General features: G+C 40.8%; 1 protein-coding gene across 6 annotated transcripts in view; it reads right to left on the reverse strand.

The window, feature by feature from the left end:
* Positions 1–20,382, reverse strand: part of MOGAT1 (monoacylglycerol O-acyltransferase 1) — a 60,765-nt gene that overhangs the window by 25,435 nt on the left and 14,948 nt on the right. For all 6 annotated transcript variants that reach the window (XR_014300520.1, XM_082690427.1, XM_082690430.1 and 3 more), the window contains exons 2-5: positions 17,969–18,147; positions 17,185–17,389; positions 12,519–12,693; positions 11,195–11,394 (exon numbers count right to left, since the gene is read on the reverse strand). Coding sequence is in view for 5 of the 6 variants with exons in the window: in XM_082690427.1 (XP_082546553.1) it covers positions 11,195–11,394; positions 12,519–12,693; positions 17,185–17,389; positions 17,969–18,147 (759 nt within the window). In the remaining variant the exon portion in view is untranslated. The remainder of the gene's footprint in view (positions 1–11,194; positions 11,395–12,518; positions 12,694–17,184; positions 17,390–17,968; positions 18,148–20,382) is intronic.

A 20,382-nucleotide genomic window follows, 5' to 3' on the forward strand; every position in this document is an offset into this window, starting at 1 on the left:
TAAAGATTTTGTTTATTTATTTGACAGAGATCACAAGTAGGCAGAGAAAGAGGAGGAAGCAGGCTCCCCGCTGAGCAGAGAGCTCGATGCGGGGCTCGATCCCAGGACCCTGGGATCATGACCTGAGCCAAAGGCAGAGGCTCAACCCACTGAGCCACCCAGGCATCCCTAATTTTTTTTTAAACATCTTTTAAAAAGATGTTTAGATTGTGTCTCAAGACTGTTTGAAACTATAAGATACAGGTGGCTTTGGCATCTGCTTTCCTGGGTCCTCCCAGCTCACTGCAACCCCTGCTGCTTACAGATGCCAAGAGTTGAAAACCTACAGATGTTCAGTAACCTGCTGGGCAGCAAACAGCTTCTCTATTCCCCTCTATTAACTAGGGCATGAGGCCAAGTGGGGCCGTGGGTACTAGAATGGAACTCAGAGGAGAGAGAGGAGGTTTCCTCTGGCCTACCCTAGCTTGTTCCATGCTATATCCAAGGTTCAAATCCATGTCAGTAACAGAAGGTGGTGAGTTAAGAGAAAACCAGGCAAATGTTAAGGCACAGAGAAAGAAGGAAGTGATAAATGAAATCAGTATGGGACCTAATGGGGCACAGAGCAGAGTGATATATGTATATATAACATATATATAGGTTATATATATGAAATACATTTTGTTACATATAACAAGTATATTATTAAGAAGATTATCTATCTAATGTTGCAGTAAGGAAATATACACAGACATACATGGTAGATACATATCGCCTTATTGCAGTATTAATATTCTCCAATTGCTACGTTTTTAAACAGATCCAGTCTCAAGAATCTCCCATACAGTTCTCTTTTGATAGCCTGAATGTCAAATTTACATAGAGTAGACATCAGTCCTTTGTAACCCAACAGAAAGAACTGGAACTGTCTTGCTGTCAGTTGTGGTTGGAAATACAGAAGAGGGGAGGCTAATGGAGTGACGGGGTGGAACAGGAAGGAGCTGGTCCAAGACAAAGACCGCTAGACTAGACCAGCACACTGAGCTAGGCAGTAGCTTCCTCTCTGGTCTTATCACATGCATAGGATAAAAAAGTAGAACTCAATGATCTCAAAGCCTCCTCCTCACTCTGACCTTTTTGTTTCAAGAGAAAAAAAAAAAAAAAAAACCCTGAGATATCTACATGTGAATTGAGAATCTATTAGGCAATAGCAATCTACTAGCAAATTCACAGTTTTATAGAACTAGCTTCTGTTAAGTGAAATTGATGAAAAAGAAAGGTCAAGTGCAACTATTCAGAGTGGGAGTGGGGGGGGGGCCTTAGAAAGAGAGGTCTGAGGGACGCCTGGGTGGCTCAGTCGGTTAAGCTGCTGCCTTCAGCTCAGGTCATGATCCCAGGATCCTGGGATCGAGTCCCATGTGGGGTTCCTTGCTCAGCGGGGAGCCTGCTTCTCTCTCTGCCTCTGCCTGCTTATGCTTTCTCTCTCTCTCTCTCTGACAAATAAATAAATACATTAAAAAAAAAAAAGAAAAAGAGGTCTGAGAAGATGAAGTGTGTTGTTCTCAGCTTAATTAATACTCATGAATTCTGAATTATTAATTAATTTTTACTTCCTATGAAAGAAGAAACTACTTCCTCGTTGCATACAACTAATTTCAATCCTGTTCTTTTCTTAATCATGTGCTCACTATATTTCAGACGGTTCTTCCAGAGAGCTCAAATATGCCCATGACTTCTCTTTTGAAGTGTGAGATGGGCAGTTTCATCCTTGCCCTTCTCTTGTTTACCTGTAGAAAAATGGAGATGCTGGAAATTCCCAAACTACGCCAAAAGAACTGGAATTCAGGAGGTAAAACTGGTTCTCCTACCCCTCCTACTAATCCAAAATCGGACTAGAGAGTAAGAAATCATTCTCAATTACTTTTTAGGAATAAAGACCGAGGTCACAAAACAAATCTGAGAAGAGTCCCCAGAGCCCTAGAAAAACCAGTATTCTCCCCACCCACCCACTGCCAAAAAGGAGATTTTTTTTTTTTTTTACTACTAAGGAGAAGAAAACGAAGCTAAGACTAAGTTAGCTGCACATTGCCCTGTAACTCTCTTTACAACACAAAGAAAAAAACACACACAAAAAAAACCCAGCCTCATCACACTGCTCTTAGAAACAGAACTCCTGGGGCGCCTGGGTGGCTCAGTGGGTTAAGCCTCTGCCTTCGGCTCAGGTCATGATCCCAGGGTCCTGGGATCGAGCCCCGCATGGGGCTCTCTGCTCAGCAGGGAGCCTGCTTCCTCCTCTCTCTCTGCCTGCCTCTCTGCTTACTTGTGATCTCTCTGTCCAATAAATAAAAAAAATCTTAAAAAAAAAATAAAAATAAATAAATAAATAAATAAATAAATAAATAAATAAATAAAAGAAACAGAACTCCTTGCCCTGGAAAAATCAGCCCACATCTCCTCATGGCAGAGTCAGGAATCATCATGCTCCTGTTTCTGTTGCAGTGCTTTATCTAGCTGGCATGCCCATTTGTTCCTTTTTCCAATTCCATCAAGCAATTCAAGATTAGTTATGCACTTAGGGCCTCACACAGCAGCCTTGCCCTCATTTCTATGGTGCTGCGTTGTATTTACCTAAGATGAAGAATGAGCAGCTTCATGGGGCACTGCGCTCAGGGCCGTAGAGAAATTTGGAAAGGGGCATCATTTTCTTCACACCGAGGCAAAGATTAGATCTTTTGCAATAAGGAATCTTTTCTCTATTTTTCTTTGATTATGAACATTCCACAGTTTATAGCTCTAACAGTCCCATACAGGAATTAGGCTTTTCCTGGATGCTACACAGCTGTACATGAGACAAAGGCCAGTCTGTTGGCACGGGTTTGGGAAGAGTCAAAATGTGGGTGCCAATGAAACATGGGTTCACTGAATCTCAGACTCATGGTGCAGGCTCAAATATGCCAGATGTGAGGAGAGAGAGAGAGAGTGTGTATATGTGCTTCCATACACATACACACTCAAGAACATTTATTGAACACTTAATGGGCTGTATTGGGTACCATACTAATCCCCCTAACATTTTTAATCTCCTGAAATCCCTACTTTACATTTAAATTTAAATTAGGTTCCCTTTCCTTTCTATTTCAGAGAATCCCTTGGCCAGCTTCCCCCCCACCACCCCCGCCATCAGAATATAATAATGATTTGAAATATAAGGGACCACTTTGGTCCTTAAGTGTTTTCAAACCAGTTTTATTTTATTAAAGTACATTCCTTTCCCTATCTTTATGTTAAAAAATTCAAAATTACAGAACAAATAATGCAATAAGTACCTGCATACTCTTCCTCTAGACTCACAGGTTCTTAATATCTTTTGCACACCGCCCTGTGTGTATATACATATGTATTTTTATTTTTGTAGACCTGTTTGAAAATAAGCTGTAGATGTCAATCGTTCAATAGCCTTATCCTCTCTATTTCGGCATAAAGTAACTAAGAGCAAAAACACTGTCCTTTTTTTTTTTTTAAAGATTTATTTATTTGACAGACAGAAATCACAAGTGGGGGGGGGGGAAGCAGGATCCCTGCTGAGCAGAGAGCCTGAGGCGGGGATCGATCCCAAAGGCAGAGGCTTTAACCCACTGAGCCACCCAGGCGCCACCAAAACACTGTCCTTTTTAACACTATTATCATACCTGGGACGCCTGGGTGGCTCAGTTGGTTGAGCAGCTGCCTTCGGCTCAGGTCATGATCCCAACATCCTGGGATCGAGTCCCACATCGGGCTCCTTGCTCGGCAGGGAGCCTGCTTCTCCCTCTGCCTCTGCCTGCCATTCTGTCTGCCTGTGCTCGCTCTCTCCCCTCCCCCTCTCTGATAAATAAATAAAATCTTTAAAAACAAAACAAAACAAAACAAAACAAAACACTATTATCATACCCAAGGAACTTAACCTCTATGTGATATTCTTTTGTACCAAATCTACATTCAAACTTGATGAGTTGTCTCAGTGATATCCTTACAGTTGCTTCTCCCTATGACAGCTGTTGTGTCTTTGGGTACTCTCTTTTTTTGGTCTTTTACAACGTTAGTATTTTTTATGAATCCAGGCCAATTGTTTAATACAATGTCTCCTAATCTGGGTTTGTCTGTTTCCTCACAGTCTGATTCAGATGAACACTTTGGCAAGAATACTTACACAGGGAGATGGAAACACATTTAATAGCTCTCAACAATCTGGCCAGGCCTCTTGCACCAACCAGTGCTCTCTCAGGACCTGGGGCGTATGGAGCACTTCCCCACACACCATGTCATCTGATCCCCAGAATAACCCTAAGACAAGACAGGACAATTATAAGAGTCTCTCCTTCAGAGATGTAAAATCTGAGGCTCAGGGACGAGAAAGGAAGCACCTTGAATCAGGCCCCAAAACCACATTACCTCCATCTGTAAATTTTAGCTGATGTATGATAAACAGCTTCTTAATGTCAATACTGATTTCTTTATGTAGCTGGTGCCTGAGCGTAACGGCTACCATCATATTGAGCCTACAGTAGAAAGAATCAATTTCCTAATGGCAGTGATTCTATCTTTCAATTTTGCCATAAGTATAAAAATGAAACAAACACTTCTATCACATCCATAATCAAAAGGCAGACTGAGGAGTTATGAAGTCAGGGGACATGGTGAGGCTGGACAGGATGGGATGAGAACCCTTCCCATGCCACACGCAAACATAGCTGATAAACCTCCCTGGATATCCAGAATTCAAATAATCTAACACTGGGAAGATGGACAGCCAAATAATTAATATAGAAGGAATACTAGAGCCAGAAAATCACCAGTTTGCAACCATGACTTCCTTAATTGATTCAGGCAAGGATTATCAATGGCTATTAAAGCCATCAAGTAAAGTCTGATGAACAGAATAATTACACAGTGTCTAAGTGACACCATCCCCAGGTTACTTGTTCATGAAAAGGAAAAGTCTTGATAAACATAATATAAACATAATATATAACATAATATATGTAAAAATTTATGTAGATAAAAATTTATGTAGATAAATCTTTGTGATTTAACTTTATAGTAGAGAAACCTGGCAAACACCCCACTCAAGTAATCAAAATGAGCATCACCAACAATGGGACAAATTGACAGCAAGAGCCTCTTGATGTGACATACTGAGGATGACACATCATTTCTGTGTAATTCTTGCCACATATGCATAACTGGAATATACTCATGGTGAAACACACCAACCCAAGTTGACCTACAAACCACTGACCTACACTACTCCAAATTGCTCATGTCATAAAGACAGAAAGGAAGCTGAAAAATTAATGCAGTTTGAAGCAGGCTGAAGAGATGTGGAAACTAAATGCAATGTATGATCCTGCTGCGGGAAAAAAACACTTGACCCCCCGCCCACCCCTGATACCCACCAAAAGCACAGCTAACAAGGAAATTATTATGGCAACTGGTAAGATTTAAATACACACTGTACACTGGTTAACAGTACTTTATCAATGTTCAATTTCCTGAATTGCACTGACATTATAGATCAGAATCATCTTGCTCTTAAAAGAGATACATAGGAGCAAATGTCATGTTTGCACACACTCCAACAGCTCAGTGATAACTGGAAAGAGTGTATTTATCACACCGTTAAAGAGAGATAAAAACCGTAGCAAAATGTTACCAACTGGTGAGTGTGGGAGAAACGCACACAGGAGTTCATTTTACTGTTCAGGAAACTTTTCTGAACCTTTGAATAGAAACCTCCCCCTTTCAATGGCAAATAGCCTTGCCTCTTACTTTCTCCCCCAAACACGTAACTTCCCGTCATACTACCTGTACTGGCTCTACAACTTGAATTTAACATTAGCTTCCCTTACAAATTTTAATGGGTACTTGTTAGATATTTGAAAACTTACAAATCAGAAAGGCATAACTGAAGAATGATTTGTTTACAAATGTGTCTGCAGCCACTACCCACGGGGCACGGGGAATACAGCAGAGAACAGCAAGACAAAATTCCTGCCCTCCTGGAGCTCTGTATAGTAGAAATAAAGTAATTCCAGGAGCCTGCAATTCCTTACACATTGTTTTTCGAGTCTAAACTTCTTTTAATTATCCCTTCTTGGGAGGCACCTGGGTGGCTCAGTGGGTTAAGCCTCTGCCTTCAGCTGAGCTCATGATCGAGCCCCGTGATGGGCTCCCTGCTCAGCGGGGAGCCTGCTTCCCCCTCTCTCTGCCTGCCTACTTGTGATCTCTCCTCTCTCTCTCTCTCTCTCTCTGTCAAATAAATAAACAAAATCTTAAAAAAAAAATTATCCCTCCTGGGTATCATGATGGGATATGAAATTTAAATCAGTTTCTCTCCATTATTTATTTATGTAACAAAACACAATATATGTGAATATTTTACATTTTAAAACTGACAGTAGGGCGCCTGGGTGGCTCAGTGGGTTAAGCCGCTGCCTTCAGCTCAGGTCATGATCTCAGGGTCCTGCATCGGGCTCTCTGCTCAGCAGGGAGCCTGCTTCCCTTCCTCTCTCTCTGCCTGCATCTCTGCCTACTTGTGATCTCTCTCTGTCAAATAAATAAATAAAATCTTTAAAAATAAATAAATAAATAAAAATAAAACTGCCAATAACAAAATATGTAAATTGCAAACTATTGTGAAATGTGTAAATATATGGTATATCTTATTTTACTTTTTTATTAAATGTTTTACTTTAATTCCAGTATAGTTAACATACAGTGTTATATGAGTTTCAGGTATACAATATTCACCAATTCTATACAGTACTCAGTGCTCATCATAAATGTACTCTTAATCCCTATCACCTATTTCCTCTACCCCCTCCACCGACCTCTCCTCTGTTCATTCTCTCTAGCTAAGAGTCTGTTTCTTGGGTTCTTTTTTTTTTTTTCTTTTGCTTATTTGTTTTGTTTCTTACACTCCACATATGAGAGAGATCATATGGTATTTGTCTTTCTTTAACTTACTCTGCTCAGCGTTATACTCTAGCTACATCTATGTTGTTGCAAAAGGCAAGATTTCATTCTTTTTTACAGCCAAATAATATTCTGCAGTATATATATACTACATTTTCTTTATCCATTCATCTGATGACTGATACTTGGGCTGCCTCCGTAACTTGGCTATTGTAAATAATGCTGCAATAAACACAGGGGTGCATGCATCCCTCTTAATTAGTGTTTTTTTGGGGGGGGGGGTAAATACCCAGTAGTGCAATTGCTGGGTGATAGGGTAGTTTCATTTTGAACTTTTTGAAGAACCTCTGTACTGTTTTCCGCAGTGGCTGCACCAGTTTGCATTCCTACCAACAGCGCAAAGCGCTCCCCTTTCTCTACATCCTCACCAACACTTATTGTTTCTGGTGTTTTTACTTTAGCCATTCTGACAGCTGTGAGGTGTTATCTTGTAGTTTTGATTTGCACTTCCGTGATGATGAGTGATGTTGAGTGTCTTTTCACCAGTCCATTGGCCATCTGTATTTCCTCTCTGAAGTAACATTCTTTCATGTCTTCTACCCATTTTTTCATTGGACTGTTTTTTGGAAGTTGAGTTGTATAACTTCTTTATATATTTTGGATACTAACCCTTTATCAGAGATGTCATTTGGAAATATCTTCTTCCATTCAGTAGGCTGTCTTTTAGTTTTGTTGATTGTTTCCTTTGCTGTGCAGAAGCTAATATATGGTATCTTCTTCACAAATTATTTCCACTGAGTGACCCTCAGCTAAGGGGAAAAATGGGTGGCTTAGTAAGTTAAGCAACTGACTTCAGCTCAGGTCATGATCTCGAGATCCTAGGATTAAACCCTGGGCTCCATGCTCAGAGAGGGGTCTGCTTGTCCCTGTTCCCTCTGCCCTTCTTGTGTCTGCGCACCCTCTCTCTCAAATAAATAAAAAATATCTTATTTTTTAAATATCTTTTAAAAAATAGGGAATATGAGGGGCACCTGGGAGACTCAGTGGGTTGAAGCCTCTGCCTTCAGCTCGGGTCATGATCCCGGGGTCCTGGGATCGAGCCCTGCATCAGGCTCTCTGATCTGCAGGGAGCCTGCTTTCCCCTCTCTCTCTGCCTGCCTCCTTGCCTATTTGTGATCTCTGACTGTCAAATAAATAAATAAAATGTTTTTAAAAATAGGGAAGATGCTTTTGATGGAGGACACAGAGAAACCTGATGGTTTAGCAAGGTATAGTGTTAGAAATATGCAGAGAGGGTAAGTGTGACCTCATGATGGCACTTTTATTTTTTATCTATTTTTTATTTATTTTTTAAAAGATTTTATCCATTTATTTGACATAGGGAGAGAGAGAGAGAGCATGAGCACAAGCAGGCAGAGTGGCACAGAGAGGGAGAGGGAGAAGCAGGCTCCAGGCATAGCAGGGGAAGCCCGATATGGGACTCTATCCCAGGACTCCTAGAATCATGATCTGAGCTGAAGGTAACAGCTTAACCAACTGAGCCATCCCAGGTGCCCAAGAACACATATTTAAGAGGATTTAATTAGTAGGATATTAACAGACAAAATCCCTAGTGTTAATAATTCTCACTAGTATTCAAGAATCACTAACACTGAAATGAATGCTCTGAGGTCACTGAGGAAGTGAGGTCTCCAGGCATGTGGGGAGACTGCAGGATGGAGAATCTGAGCATCTCCAGACAGCTGTGGCTGAGACGGTTACAGATGAAGTGATGATTTACGATGGACTGAATTAACATTTACTGATCTGAAGAGGTAGAGGTAAGTTCACAAACTCTTAACTAAATGGAAGGGGAGCAGATGGGCCATAAAATAACCTGCTGGTCTCGACTCTACCTGATCTGCCTGGGCTATGTCAGGGAGTCAGCAAAGAAACAATTCGGGGTTTGCAGTGCATTGATTTAAAATAAAAATGAACACAGAGGGGCGCCTGGGTGGCTCAGTCATTAAGTGTCTGCCTTTGTCTCAGGTCATGATCCCAGGGTCCTGGGATCGAGCCCCACATCGGGCTCCCTGCTCAGCGGGAAGCCTGCTTCTCCCTCTCCCACTCCCCCTGCTTGTGTTCCCTCTCTCACTGTGTCTCTGTCGAATAAATAAATACAATCTTAAAAGAAAGAAAGAAATGAACATAGTAACTTAGATCACTGTTACCATATCGCATTGCATTGGATTGAGACATAGCTTTGCTTCTGTTTATGGAATAAATAAAAGTCTCCATTTTATTTATTTATTTTTTTAAGGAGGCTCCATGCCCAACATGAGGCTTGAACTCATATATCCATAGATTGAGAGTTGTGTGCTCTACCAACTTACCAGCCAAGCATCCTCCAAATGAAAGTCTCATTTTTTTAAAAAAATATTTTATTTATTTATTTGACAGAGAGAGGTACAGTGGGAGAGGGAACACAAACAGAGGGAGAAGGAGAAGCAGGCTTCCTGCTGAGCAGGGAGCCCGATGCAGGGCTCAATCCCAGGACCCTGAGATCATGACCTGAGCTGAAGGCAGACACTTAACGACAGAGCCATCCAGTCACCCTCAAATGAAAGTCTTTTCTGCACACAGTCTGTGAGGGTCTGGTTCACCCAAATCCGGCTGCTCTCAATCATCTGACTCCCACTCTACCGCCATAAAATCAAACTCGTGGCAGCTGAGATTTTATGTAATAAACATTCATATTCTCAGCTTGGTTTTTAAGAGGCTTCAAGGAACAGCAGGATACTGAGGATGCTAGAGACTAGATATGGTATTTCTGATGTTAATCATTTGGGAGGTAAGTGGAAGGATAGACTGAAGCAATTTTCTCTTCTTCTAACTCTTGAAGTTAGAATGTTAGCATGTTAGATAGGCACAAGTGAAAACAAGAGCTCTAGGTTTTCTAGTCTCAAAAACAAATTCGGATTCAATCATTTTTATTTGACCCCTGACCAATTATTTGCCAGTAGAGTTATAACTAGGCTGCTTCACATGATGACCACTTAACTTAAAACTAGAGTTAAAAAAAAAAAAAAAAACACTAAAGTTCATCCCCACCAGGCGATAACTATAATCATTTAAATCAACAAAATACACTTAGCTTTCAACATCAGCAACTAACTTTATACGTGTATGAGTTGCACTTAATCAAACTTCTAGTTCCTAAAAATCATGTCTTTCAATTCTCCCTATATCCCCCAAAACGCCAATTATAGTACTTTGCCCATAAGGGACCAAAAATGACTATTTAATATTACAACGAAGAAAAATCATGGTCTAACCATGTTGATTATCTGGTCAAAAAAATATACATTATGCCAAAGAAATGTAACCAGCTTATCTTGGAAAAACACAACTGCAGACTTATCTCCCTGTTCCCATTACACTAACTAATCAACAGCATTAACATTCCATTTGAATTAAATACGGGATTTAAAAATAGTGTCACGTGACTGCACAGGAAACACAAGGCTCTCAGAAACTGACAGTAAGTGGTAAAATCCCATGCGAATGAAACAGATCTAAAAACATTCTGAATGTCATTTAATGGACCATCCACAGTGAAACTGTTACTTTCAGTTTCAGATCAAGCACACAGTTTGGTTAACGGTGCTACCAGCATCTGGCTCTGCGCTGTCTCCCGCTCAGCAATCCAGGTCACTTCCAGTGTGAAGAGCTCATTACTCTGCGCCTTGCTCCTTCTATCAACAGTCTGTCACCCTCCTCCCCCATCTCAATTCCCCCCAGTATACCACTTTTTGAAATAAAATCAGCTCATATTAGAATACAATAAAAACAGTGAGTGGCCCCCCAAAATGCTTTTGCCACAGAAACCGGCGCATGTGAATTACACAGAAATCTGCCTCTATTAACAGACTGATGTAATGTGTTCATCAAAGAACTGCTATGTTCCAATCTGCTGGTACAGAGAAGTAGATTCATATAGAGTACTAGGAACTTTATGTCTAAATTGGATTCTCCCTGTTGTAGTTCAACAGTAGTATTCGTGAAAGTAATCAAGTCCCAAATGGAAAATACAGTCATTTCTTAGCCAGAAGGCATATTGTAAATGAAGCTCAAATAACATCTATAGGATTCTTATTTTAGGAAGGTCTTATTCAAAGCCCCTTCTCTTGCATTAACACTGCAATCAATAACAATAACATTGCTCAAAGGAAGGTAATACTTTTACTTATTCTAACAAGCCTTTAGTCTTCAATATACATACCAACAGTGTGGATAGGTTTCCTATAGGGCATCAGGCCAAAATTGTATTGAAAAATTCCTCTGGCATGGAACAGCGGCAAAGCAAACCCCATGATCTTCTGCAGTTTCTCCTGCACAGTTCGAAGCCAGGAGCCTTCAGGGTTGTTAACTTGTTTAAATAGCTCATTTTCTCCAAAAGAAAACACCGGGACCAAGGAGGCGCTACAAAGAACAAAGCAGAAGAATACAAAATTTTTTTAAAAGATTTTATTTATTTATTTGACAGAGAGAGATCACAAGTAGGCAGAGAGGCAGGCAGAGAGAGAGGAAGGGAAGCAGGCTCTCTGCTGAGCAGAGAGCTCGATGCGGGGCTCTATCCCAGGACCCTGGGATCATGACCTGAGCTGAAGGCAGAGGCTTTAACCCATTGAGCCATCCAGACACCCCAAGAATACAAATTTTTATGGAAAACAATTTAAGTGTTTATATTCTGTTCAGATGACTTTTGCAACATATCCGAAGAATTCTTTTCTTTCCTTTCAATATTTTTATTTATTTTTTATTTATTCAGTTCAACTAGTCATCATTAGTTTTTGATGTAATGTTCAATGATTGGGCATGCGTTTTGATGGGTGTTGTACGTAACCGATGAATATGTGAACCAAGAATTTTTCAGTGTTCCCATGTCTGTCTGCACTGTTAATTTCATGTTCCATACAATGCGACTGACTTATACTTGAAATCCTTTGGGGCGGTATTTTAGCCATTTAGTGATCTGCGGAATTTTATTCCACAGAAAAATCAAGGGTCCAGGAAGTTTATTTCCCACCTATAATTCAGGCCATGATTCATTTGTTCATTTGGCTGGAAATTTATACTCCGTGTATAAAATTTCAGAATTTTTGCTTGCTTTTTTATTTTTTGAGAGTTTATTTATTTACTTGAGAGAGAGAGAGAGAGAGAGAGAAAATGAGTGGGGAAGAAAGGGGCAAGAGAAAGAGAAAAGCAGACTCCTCCCTGAGCAGGCAGCCCAACGTGGGGCTCAATTCTAGGACCTGGGATCATGACCTGAGCTGAAGGCAGATGCCCACCTGCCTGAACCACCCAGACACCCTGTTTGCTTTGTTTTTAAAGGTGCGTTTAACTTCTGGATGCGACAGAATTGAGCTACCTTAGTGGGAAGGCTGTATACCATTTCCCATGAATATCCACATCTGCTTTTATTGTAAGGTCGACTAAGAGGAAGTCTGTCTTTAAGGACTAGAAAAATTACTTTCTTTCTTTGTGTTCATTTAATAACATCTTAATTTCTCTGACCCAGGTACCTGAAATGAGAAGTTACTTACCCATGGGTCAAAGCAATTTTAACAAATCCTTTCCGCCGGCGGATGAACAGAGTGAATTTCCCAGGATGGGCATCCAGTGATTCTTCTGCACCCCCAAGAACAATGACTGAAATGTTTCCACCTCCCTCCTTGCTCAGCACATGGGACACACTTTTCTTAGAAACTGAGACTGACCCTTAGTGAATAAAACAAAAGGCTAATTATTTATTTTAAAAATTAAAAAGTTTTTATCATACTATTCAATGGCATCAGCGAACATTTAACAAAATTCCCTATTCTGCTTACATTTGGAACATCTTGGAGTTTATAATTTTGTCACAGCTGGATCTTTGGTAATATATTCCATTAATAAAACAATATTTTGGCAGGTGATGGGTTAGGTCTTTAAAATATCACTTGTTTTTAGATCTATCACTTATCTGGGTAGGTTGTATACTGCTCAACTCTATGGACTCTATTCACATTGCACTATAAGTGAAAGATGCCCTCTGCATCTTGTGGACTCTATTCACATTGCACTATAAGTGAAAGATGCCCTCTGCCCTCTGCAGGTTGTTCAGTGCACAACCTGGATAGCTGTATATGGTGGCCTTGATCACTACCCTGGTGAATCCTGGTTCAGAACCAAAGAGGTTGCACTGGACCTTCTGAACACACAAGGACCTGTTTTCAGATATTTTATGTGGATTCTTATTTCCCAAATCTAGATTTATAATGTAAATGATTTTAAAAAATTCAGACATCTGACAAATAACCAGATCTTTACATGGTTCCAAAATATCTAGTCTGACTTTGATAAATTGTTTGTTTAAGATAGTTATATATAATTGTTCAGTCTTGTACCAGGCTTTCCCACATAAAAATAACTTTAAAGATTCCTTGTCAGATTTTGAATGTACTAAGTACTTTTTCCTCGTGGAGGAAAAAGTCATGAACTCTTAAAGGAAAAAAAAAAAAAAAAAAGCCACTCATGACCTGTATTACAGAGATAATTGCTTTTTAAAGTCTTATTGTTTCCTTCCATTCATGGCTTTATCCATTTTTTGAGTCATAAAAGAATGTGTCAGGCAGGCTTTATTAAGACACAATACACCTCATTTCTTAAAGGACAGTTATATGCTCATTTTACTATAAGTGCCTATTACTGGGGGAATATAAAATAAGGCAGGATTCTGAGTGACCAACAACTTACTAAAGAGGCAGAGGGTAGAGAACCTGAGTCTCAATGGGTTTGAACTTCTCTTGAGTTCAAGACATTGCCATTCTGCCCTGCATGCCTGGAGTGGGAGCTGGAGGCATTAATTCCATTGGAAAGGGGGGCCTTCTGAGTTTCCAGACACCAGCTCTCCTCCGGCCACTTCTCAGTTCCCTCTCTGGGCTCTCTTTATAGACCATCCTTAAATGCTGCTATGACTTAGAGCTCTACGATCTGCATATTTGTATTCCTCGAAAATTTCTATGTTGAAACCCTAATGCCCAGTAGGAAGGTATTAAGAGGTAGGGCCTTTGGAAAGTAACTAGGTCATGAGAACATAGCCCCCAAGATGGGATCAGTGTCCTTACAAAAAGAGGAAGAGAGGACATAACAAGATGACTATCCATAAGCCAGGAAAGGAGCTCTAACCAGACACCAGATCTGCCAGAGCCTTGATCTTGGACACTAGCCTCCAGAAGAGTGAGAAATAAATGTCTATTATTTAAGTCACCCAGTCTATAGTATTCTGTTACAGTAGGCTGAACTAAGACAGGCTCCTTCAGAGTCTCTAATATCTTCTAATGTTATCTACGAACATGGATTCAAGTACCACTTAGTGTGCTGAACTCTCCCAAATCCATCTCCTGGGACATTTTCCTCCTGAGGCTCTACACCCACACTTCCAATGGCCCAATGGACATTTCTACCTTACCAACTCAAAGACACCACAAACTCCATGTTTCCAAATCCAATGCACTGTGTTCTTCTTGCAACATTACCTCTCAAGGTGAATGGGATCATCACCTATCTTGTCACACAAATCAGAGGTAAAGGCTCCTCCCATACATACCCCCCTCTTCTTAGCAACCACGCTGCTAATCATCACTCATTCTCTCATTCAAAACACTTCTTGAGCACCTGCTACAGGCAAGACACGATGCTAGATGCTGATGATACGACATATATAGTTGCTACCTTCATGAGGCCACATCAGTCTGTAAGTCTTGTCGAATCCATCAGCTGTTTTTCATAGCGACCTCATCTGGGCTATATACGTGGCTGTTGTGATCTGATCTCTGCTACCTGCTGAGCCGTACTGGGCACATGGGAAGGAACATGAGCCTTGAAACACAGAATGTGCCCTGGCTGATGAGTAGAGATTCACCAAAATGGACCACAGAGGAATAGTTTGGAGGGGAGACTTATGGGGACTTACAGTGACAGAAATCCCTCGGGTAAGAGTAAAGCAGGCACTGGTCAGCAAAGGACCTCTGAAACTCTATTGCTGCTGCTTTTTTTTTTTTAAGACTTTATTTATTTATTTGATAGGAGAGAGATCACAAGTAGGCAGAGCAACAGGTAGAGAGAGAGGGGGAAGCAGGCTCCCTGCCAAGCAGAGAGCCGGATGTGGGGCTCGATCCCAGGACCCTGAGATCATGACCTGAACCAAAGGCAGCCACTTAATGACAGCCACCCAGACACCCCTCTATTGCTTCTTTACTGCATGAGGTTTGGTACACATGTCTGTCTGTCTTTCACACCCAGAGAGAGAGCCACCAATCCAGGCATAGAGTAGAAAGGCAGCCTTGGACTAGGGGCCATCCTGGAAGCTGGTTCTAGTTAAAAATTGAGAACTCTCCAAACTTTGAGATAAGGACACCCTAAGGCTCTACCAGGTACAAATTTGGATATTTTTATTTAACTTTATTTAGCTTTATTTTAGCTTTTATGTAGCTACAAGTTTGGATATTTTATTTAGCTTTAGTCTGGATATTTTTAATCTAGCTTTTAGAGATAACTCAGGTGATGGCAGAAAGGAAAAGATCCCATGACGTCATAAACCAGAAAGAACAGACAAGCTTAATCTCAGATGCCATCTCAAGCAAATGGCAATGACTCCAAGGGCACTATATGGGAGAAAGACTCTTAAGGTTGACTATATGTATCTGACATGGCCACGGAAAGGGGTGTTCGTACATCTCTTGTACCATAAATTTGCCACACCTGCTCTCAGTTACCACTACCCAAACTCACTTGCAGCTTGGAATCAGAAAACAGTATATTGGAAATATATTTCTGTGCCTTTTTTGAAATTTAAAAAATTTCCCTTTAATTTTTTTTCCTCTTAAAAAACTAACCCAATCAACGTCTACAAAACAAGGGAGGGATTTTTTGGCCTGTATAGTAGTTTGGAGGTTTGGTGCGCCCTCTAGAGGCCACATGCAGTGACAGCCAGACTGGACAGAGAGCCCAGGGCCCTATGGGTGAAGGTCCGTCTGTATGCAGAACCTGAAAACCCAGCCAGGGATCCCAGTCCTCTGGTGGTTAGTGATTTCCTATCAGGTATACAATGACAACAGAGACTTGAGAGATTAATAGGAACTAATGAAAACCTGGGAGACCCTGGTAAATTCTATCTTTGAATATGCCGCTTATCCTGAAATTACACATTTTCAAAAAAAGGCTACCCACTTTTCTTTATATCCCTGAAATGCAAGACAACAATAGTTAACGTAGATGATGATGATAAACATAAGGCACTTTGTAAGATTCTGTAGTTCATGCTGAGTCAATAAGTTGGTCGGGTTAAAAAATCAAATAAATTGAACCCCTCAAATCGACGTGAGAGCTGTTCACACAAGCTTAGCCTCGGTACACACTCATATATGTCTTTATAGTATTTCAGCTCAATTTTATTCTTGGAATTGGTAGAATCATGGTTTCATCGATCAAAGAGTCTTCCACTAGTTCAGAGTAGCAGAGTAGAATGAACTCAGTTCTGAGCCAAGTTCTACTTAATCTGGGAAGAAAAACTCAGACTGAGTATGCTTCATTTATGCACGGCTGTTACTTCAAGACATATTGGAGGCTATTTTCCATCTCTAATGCTAATAAACACAAGCAAAGTGCTTCTCCAAAGGTGTAATCTATCACTTGTTTGACCCAAGATTCTTTCTTCCATATCTGGATATACAAAATGCATTCATCAATTTATTCTTGCATTGAATTAACATCTATTGAACAGTCCTATATCCCAGGCCCTATGCTAGAAAGGAGTGGGGAAAAAAGGAAATAGTCTGGGTCTTCCTGAAACTTCCAGTCCAGTGGGGGAGACAAGAAACATCTAAGCAGCATGGGAAGAATCAGACAGGGATACAGACACAGGGCTTAACTAAGAAACTATAAACCTGGGCACCTGGGTGGCTCAGTGGTCTAAGCCTCTGCCTTCAGCTCAGGTCATGATCTCAGGGTCCTGGGATTAAGCCCCACATCAGGTTCTCTGCTTGGCAGGAAGCCTGCTTCCCCCTCTCTCTGTTTCTGACTTGTGTTCTCAGTCTCTCCGTCAAATAAGTAAGTAAAATCTTTTTTTAAAAAAATGAAAGAAACTATAAACCTGTGTTTGGGAGGGAACATCCTGTGTGATCCCACCACCCTCAAACACTGGAGAAATAAGAATCTGCCTTCACTTACCACTGGTCATCAGATAGTCTCGAAAGAGTGGACAGCGGAACCAAAATGGGAGCACATGAAGATACGCAGTGAAGCCAGGAAACAGCTCTTCGAAGTCTGAATAATTTGTACAAAAATTTCCAAAGGCTCCAGCAACAAGCACTCCGTGGGGGTGAAACCCAAATATATAGTTGTGACTTGGATCCAAATCGAAGGTTTTGATAAGCTACCATATATAGTGAGATTTAAAAAAGAAAAAAAAAGGTTCAGATTAGGTTCCAGTAAGAAACCAAGAAACTCATGATTAGTTTTTATGTCAAAAGGAAACAGAGGAGCACCTAGGTAGCTCAGTCAGTCAAGCGTCTGCCTTCTGCTTAGGTCATGATCTCAGGGTCCTGGGATCCCACACTGGGATCCCTGCTTGGTGGGGAGGCAGGTGGGGAGGTGGTGCTGGGGGCTGCTTCTCACTCTCCCCTCTGCTTGTGTTCTCTCTTGCTATCTCTCTCTCAAATAAATGAATAAATATTAAAAACAAACAAACAAAAAAGGAAACGGAAAACATGACTTGTTTAGTTCTCTAGGTTAGAGCTGTTTCCAAATGTGTAAACTATTTCTTGAGCCCAGAGTCCCCCCCCACATAGCTTTCAAAATGGTGTTAATTTAGCTCAGTTCCCATTTAGAAATTTGGGCTGATCTGTAGGCTTTCTCCCTCTGCAAAGAGAAAAGCTTGAACTATTTATGATGAAAACAAATTTCCACTCTTCTCCCAGTTCAAGATAGTACAACATAAAACAATTCTACTCACGTGAATCGGAAAATAGTCCTTAAAATACCTCCAAACGGTCCAGCTTCTGACCCAATTGGATCTCCTTCCCCCTTGCTCTGGGGTATTCCAGTCAAAGTAAAGCCATGTCATATAAGGGACATAGAGGAACCAATAGTTGTATACGATCAGTATCACGATGACTGCAATGCACACTTGTGCTGTAAGAAAGGAAAAGACCTCAGGAATCAGGGTCAGTCAGCATCTGCTCACTGTACAGTGGTCCATGGCAGGGGGGGTTAATTAATACACTAGGTGCGTTAAACTGAGCCTAAGTCCAAGTGAGGTAATATAACAAGACAGCAATGATACAGTATTATAACATTTATTGTCTATTGACTATATGCCAAGTACTGTATTATGTATTCTCCCAAAATATTTTCATGTAGTCCTTGCATAGCTACAGTATCAACGAAGTGGCCACAGACAGCCCTTTTTGTAGAAGAGAAAATGGCATAGAGAGGTTAAGTGGATTGCCCAAGCCCCACAAGAAAGGAACTGGTTGATCTAAATCCACAGTCTACTCTCAAAGCTGCTGGTCTGCAAGCCTCCCTGACATGATATATGGAGGAATCATTACTGAAAAAAGGGATGCAGGAATTCCTACTATAGGTGTTTACCTTGCTGAGCCACCATTATTTATGTGTCCACAAAGAGGGAACATTCTAGCAACAAACTATTTTCAGGAACTCTGTCGCCAGAGACAGAAATAGCGTAGGAGAAACTCTTTACATCTTAGTTCATCTTTCACTACTTACAACATTTTATTATGACAAAGCAAAATCCAAATTGTTTATGCACCGAATGACATAGCTTCAAAATATATGAAGCAAGAAAACTTGACTGGGTAGTAGTGACAAGAATGTTTGCCTTAAAGTAATACATTAAGCTAAGTCAGATTTTTTTTTTTTTAGATCAGTGCTCTCATACTAAAAAATATTTATAAAAAGAGAAATATGAGGGTGCCTGGTGGCTCAGTGGGTTGAAGTCTCTACCTTCGGCTCAGGTCATGATCCCAGGGTCTTGGCATCAAGCCCCGCATCGGGCTCTCTGCTCTGCGGGGAGCCTGCTTCCTCCTCTCTCTCTCTCTCTCTCTCTCTCGACTGCCTCTCTGCCTACTTGTGATATCTGTCTGTCAAATAAATAAATAAAATCTTTAAAAAAAAAAAAGAGTAATACGGATGGTCTGGGTGGCTCAGTCAGTTAAGCATGTGACTTGATTTTGGCTCGGATCCTGATCTCAGGGTCCTGGGAGGCCTGGGTCTTGATTCCATGCTTTGTGGGGAGCCAGCCTGCTTAAAATGTGCTCCCTCTCCCTTTTTGCTCCCACCCACCCACCCCCTTGCTCTCTCTCAAATAAAGGAATAAATCTTTAAAAAAAGAGAGGGAGAGAAATACTAATGAGAAAGGAGGAGGGAAGCATAAAGTCATAAAACTTGGCACACAGTACGTGCCCAATAAATACCACCCGTTACCTAGGACTTTAAGGATGCCTTTGTCTCTTCTTCTGTTATGATCTGCAGTCTTGGTTTTAGAGCTGACTTCAGTTCCCCAAACTCCTATTCACTTCCTATCAACTGCTACAAAGAGTTCTGTTTCTAAACTATCCATCATAGTATCTGATTAATAGAAGTTTGACCTATCACAGTTTTGTAGGTACAATTTTTTTTTCCAAAAACAGAACATATATTTATATTTCTGGAGTTATATAAATCAGTAAATATCCTGGTATAGATTTAACCTAAATACAGAATTGACCCCCATAAGAGGACAGACCTGCTTTCTCCAGGATAGGTTAAGGTTTGTAAAAGGAAAGTACATGCAAGGTTAAGGAAGAACGTGCCCTCTATCCCTCCATGGGGTGTTTTGTTGCATTCTGGAACAGCCAGGGACGTTTCCATGACTCCAGGAGTACGGCCAAAGAGAGTGTCCTCTGCCCTCATTCCTATCAGGGTCATTTCATTTTGCTTCACCTGCTTCCCTCTACCCAGGTCTGAGTGCTGACAATTTACCACTGTTGGTTAATTTTCTCTTTATTTTACTACCATGTGTCAATTATGTACAAGAAACTTCCATGTGTCAATTATGACACTACCATGTGTCAATTATGTACAAGAAACTTCCATAGGTCTCATTAGGCTGCACTCTCCACTAGATCAGGTGAGCTAAGATGCAGCAGGGAAGGGAGAATCAGTTTCTGAGTGATGACCACCTCCCCCAGGCAATGTCATTTTCTCTCCTCCCACCCCTCAAGGTACACAGTACTGTACCCATTTTGCTGATGTGGCAACTGAAGCTCAGGGATTTTTAGGGTCCAAAGGACTTGAACCTGGATCTGCCTAATTCTTAAACCCACACACTTTTTTCAATTTTTTATTTTATTATTTTGTTTATTT

The sequence above is a fragment of the Mustela nivalis genome, assembly GCF_964662115.1.
Source record: "Mustela nivalis genome assembly, chromosome: 11".
NCBI classification, from domain to species: domain Eukaryota; kingdom Metazoa; phylum Chordata; class Mammalia; order Carnivora; family Mustelidae; genus Mustela; species Mustela nivalis.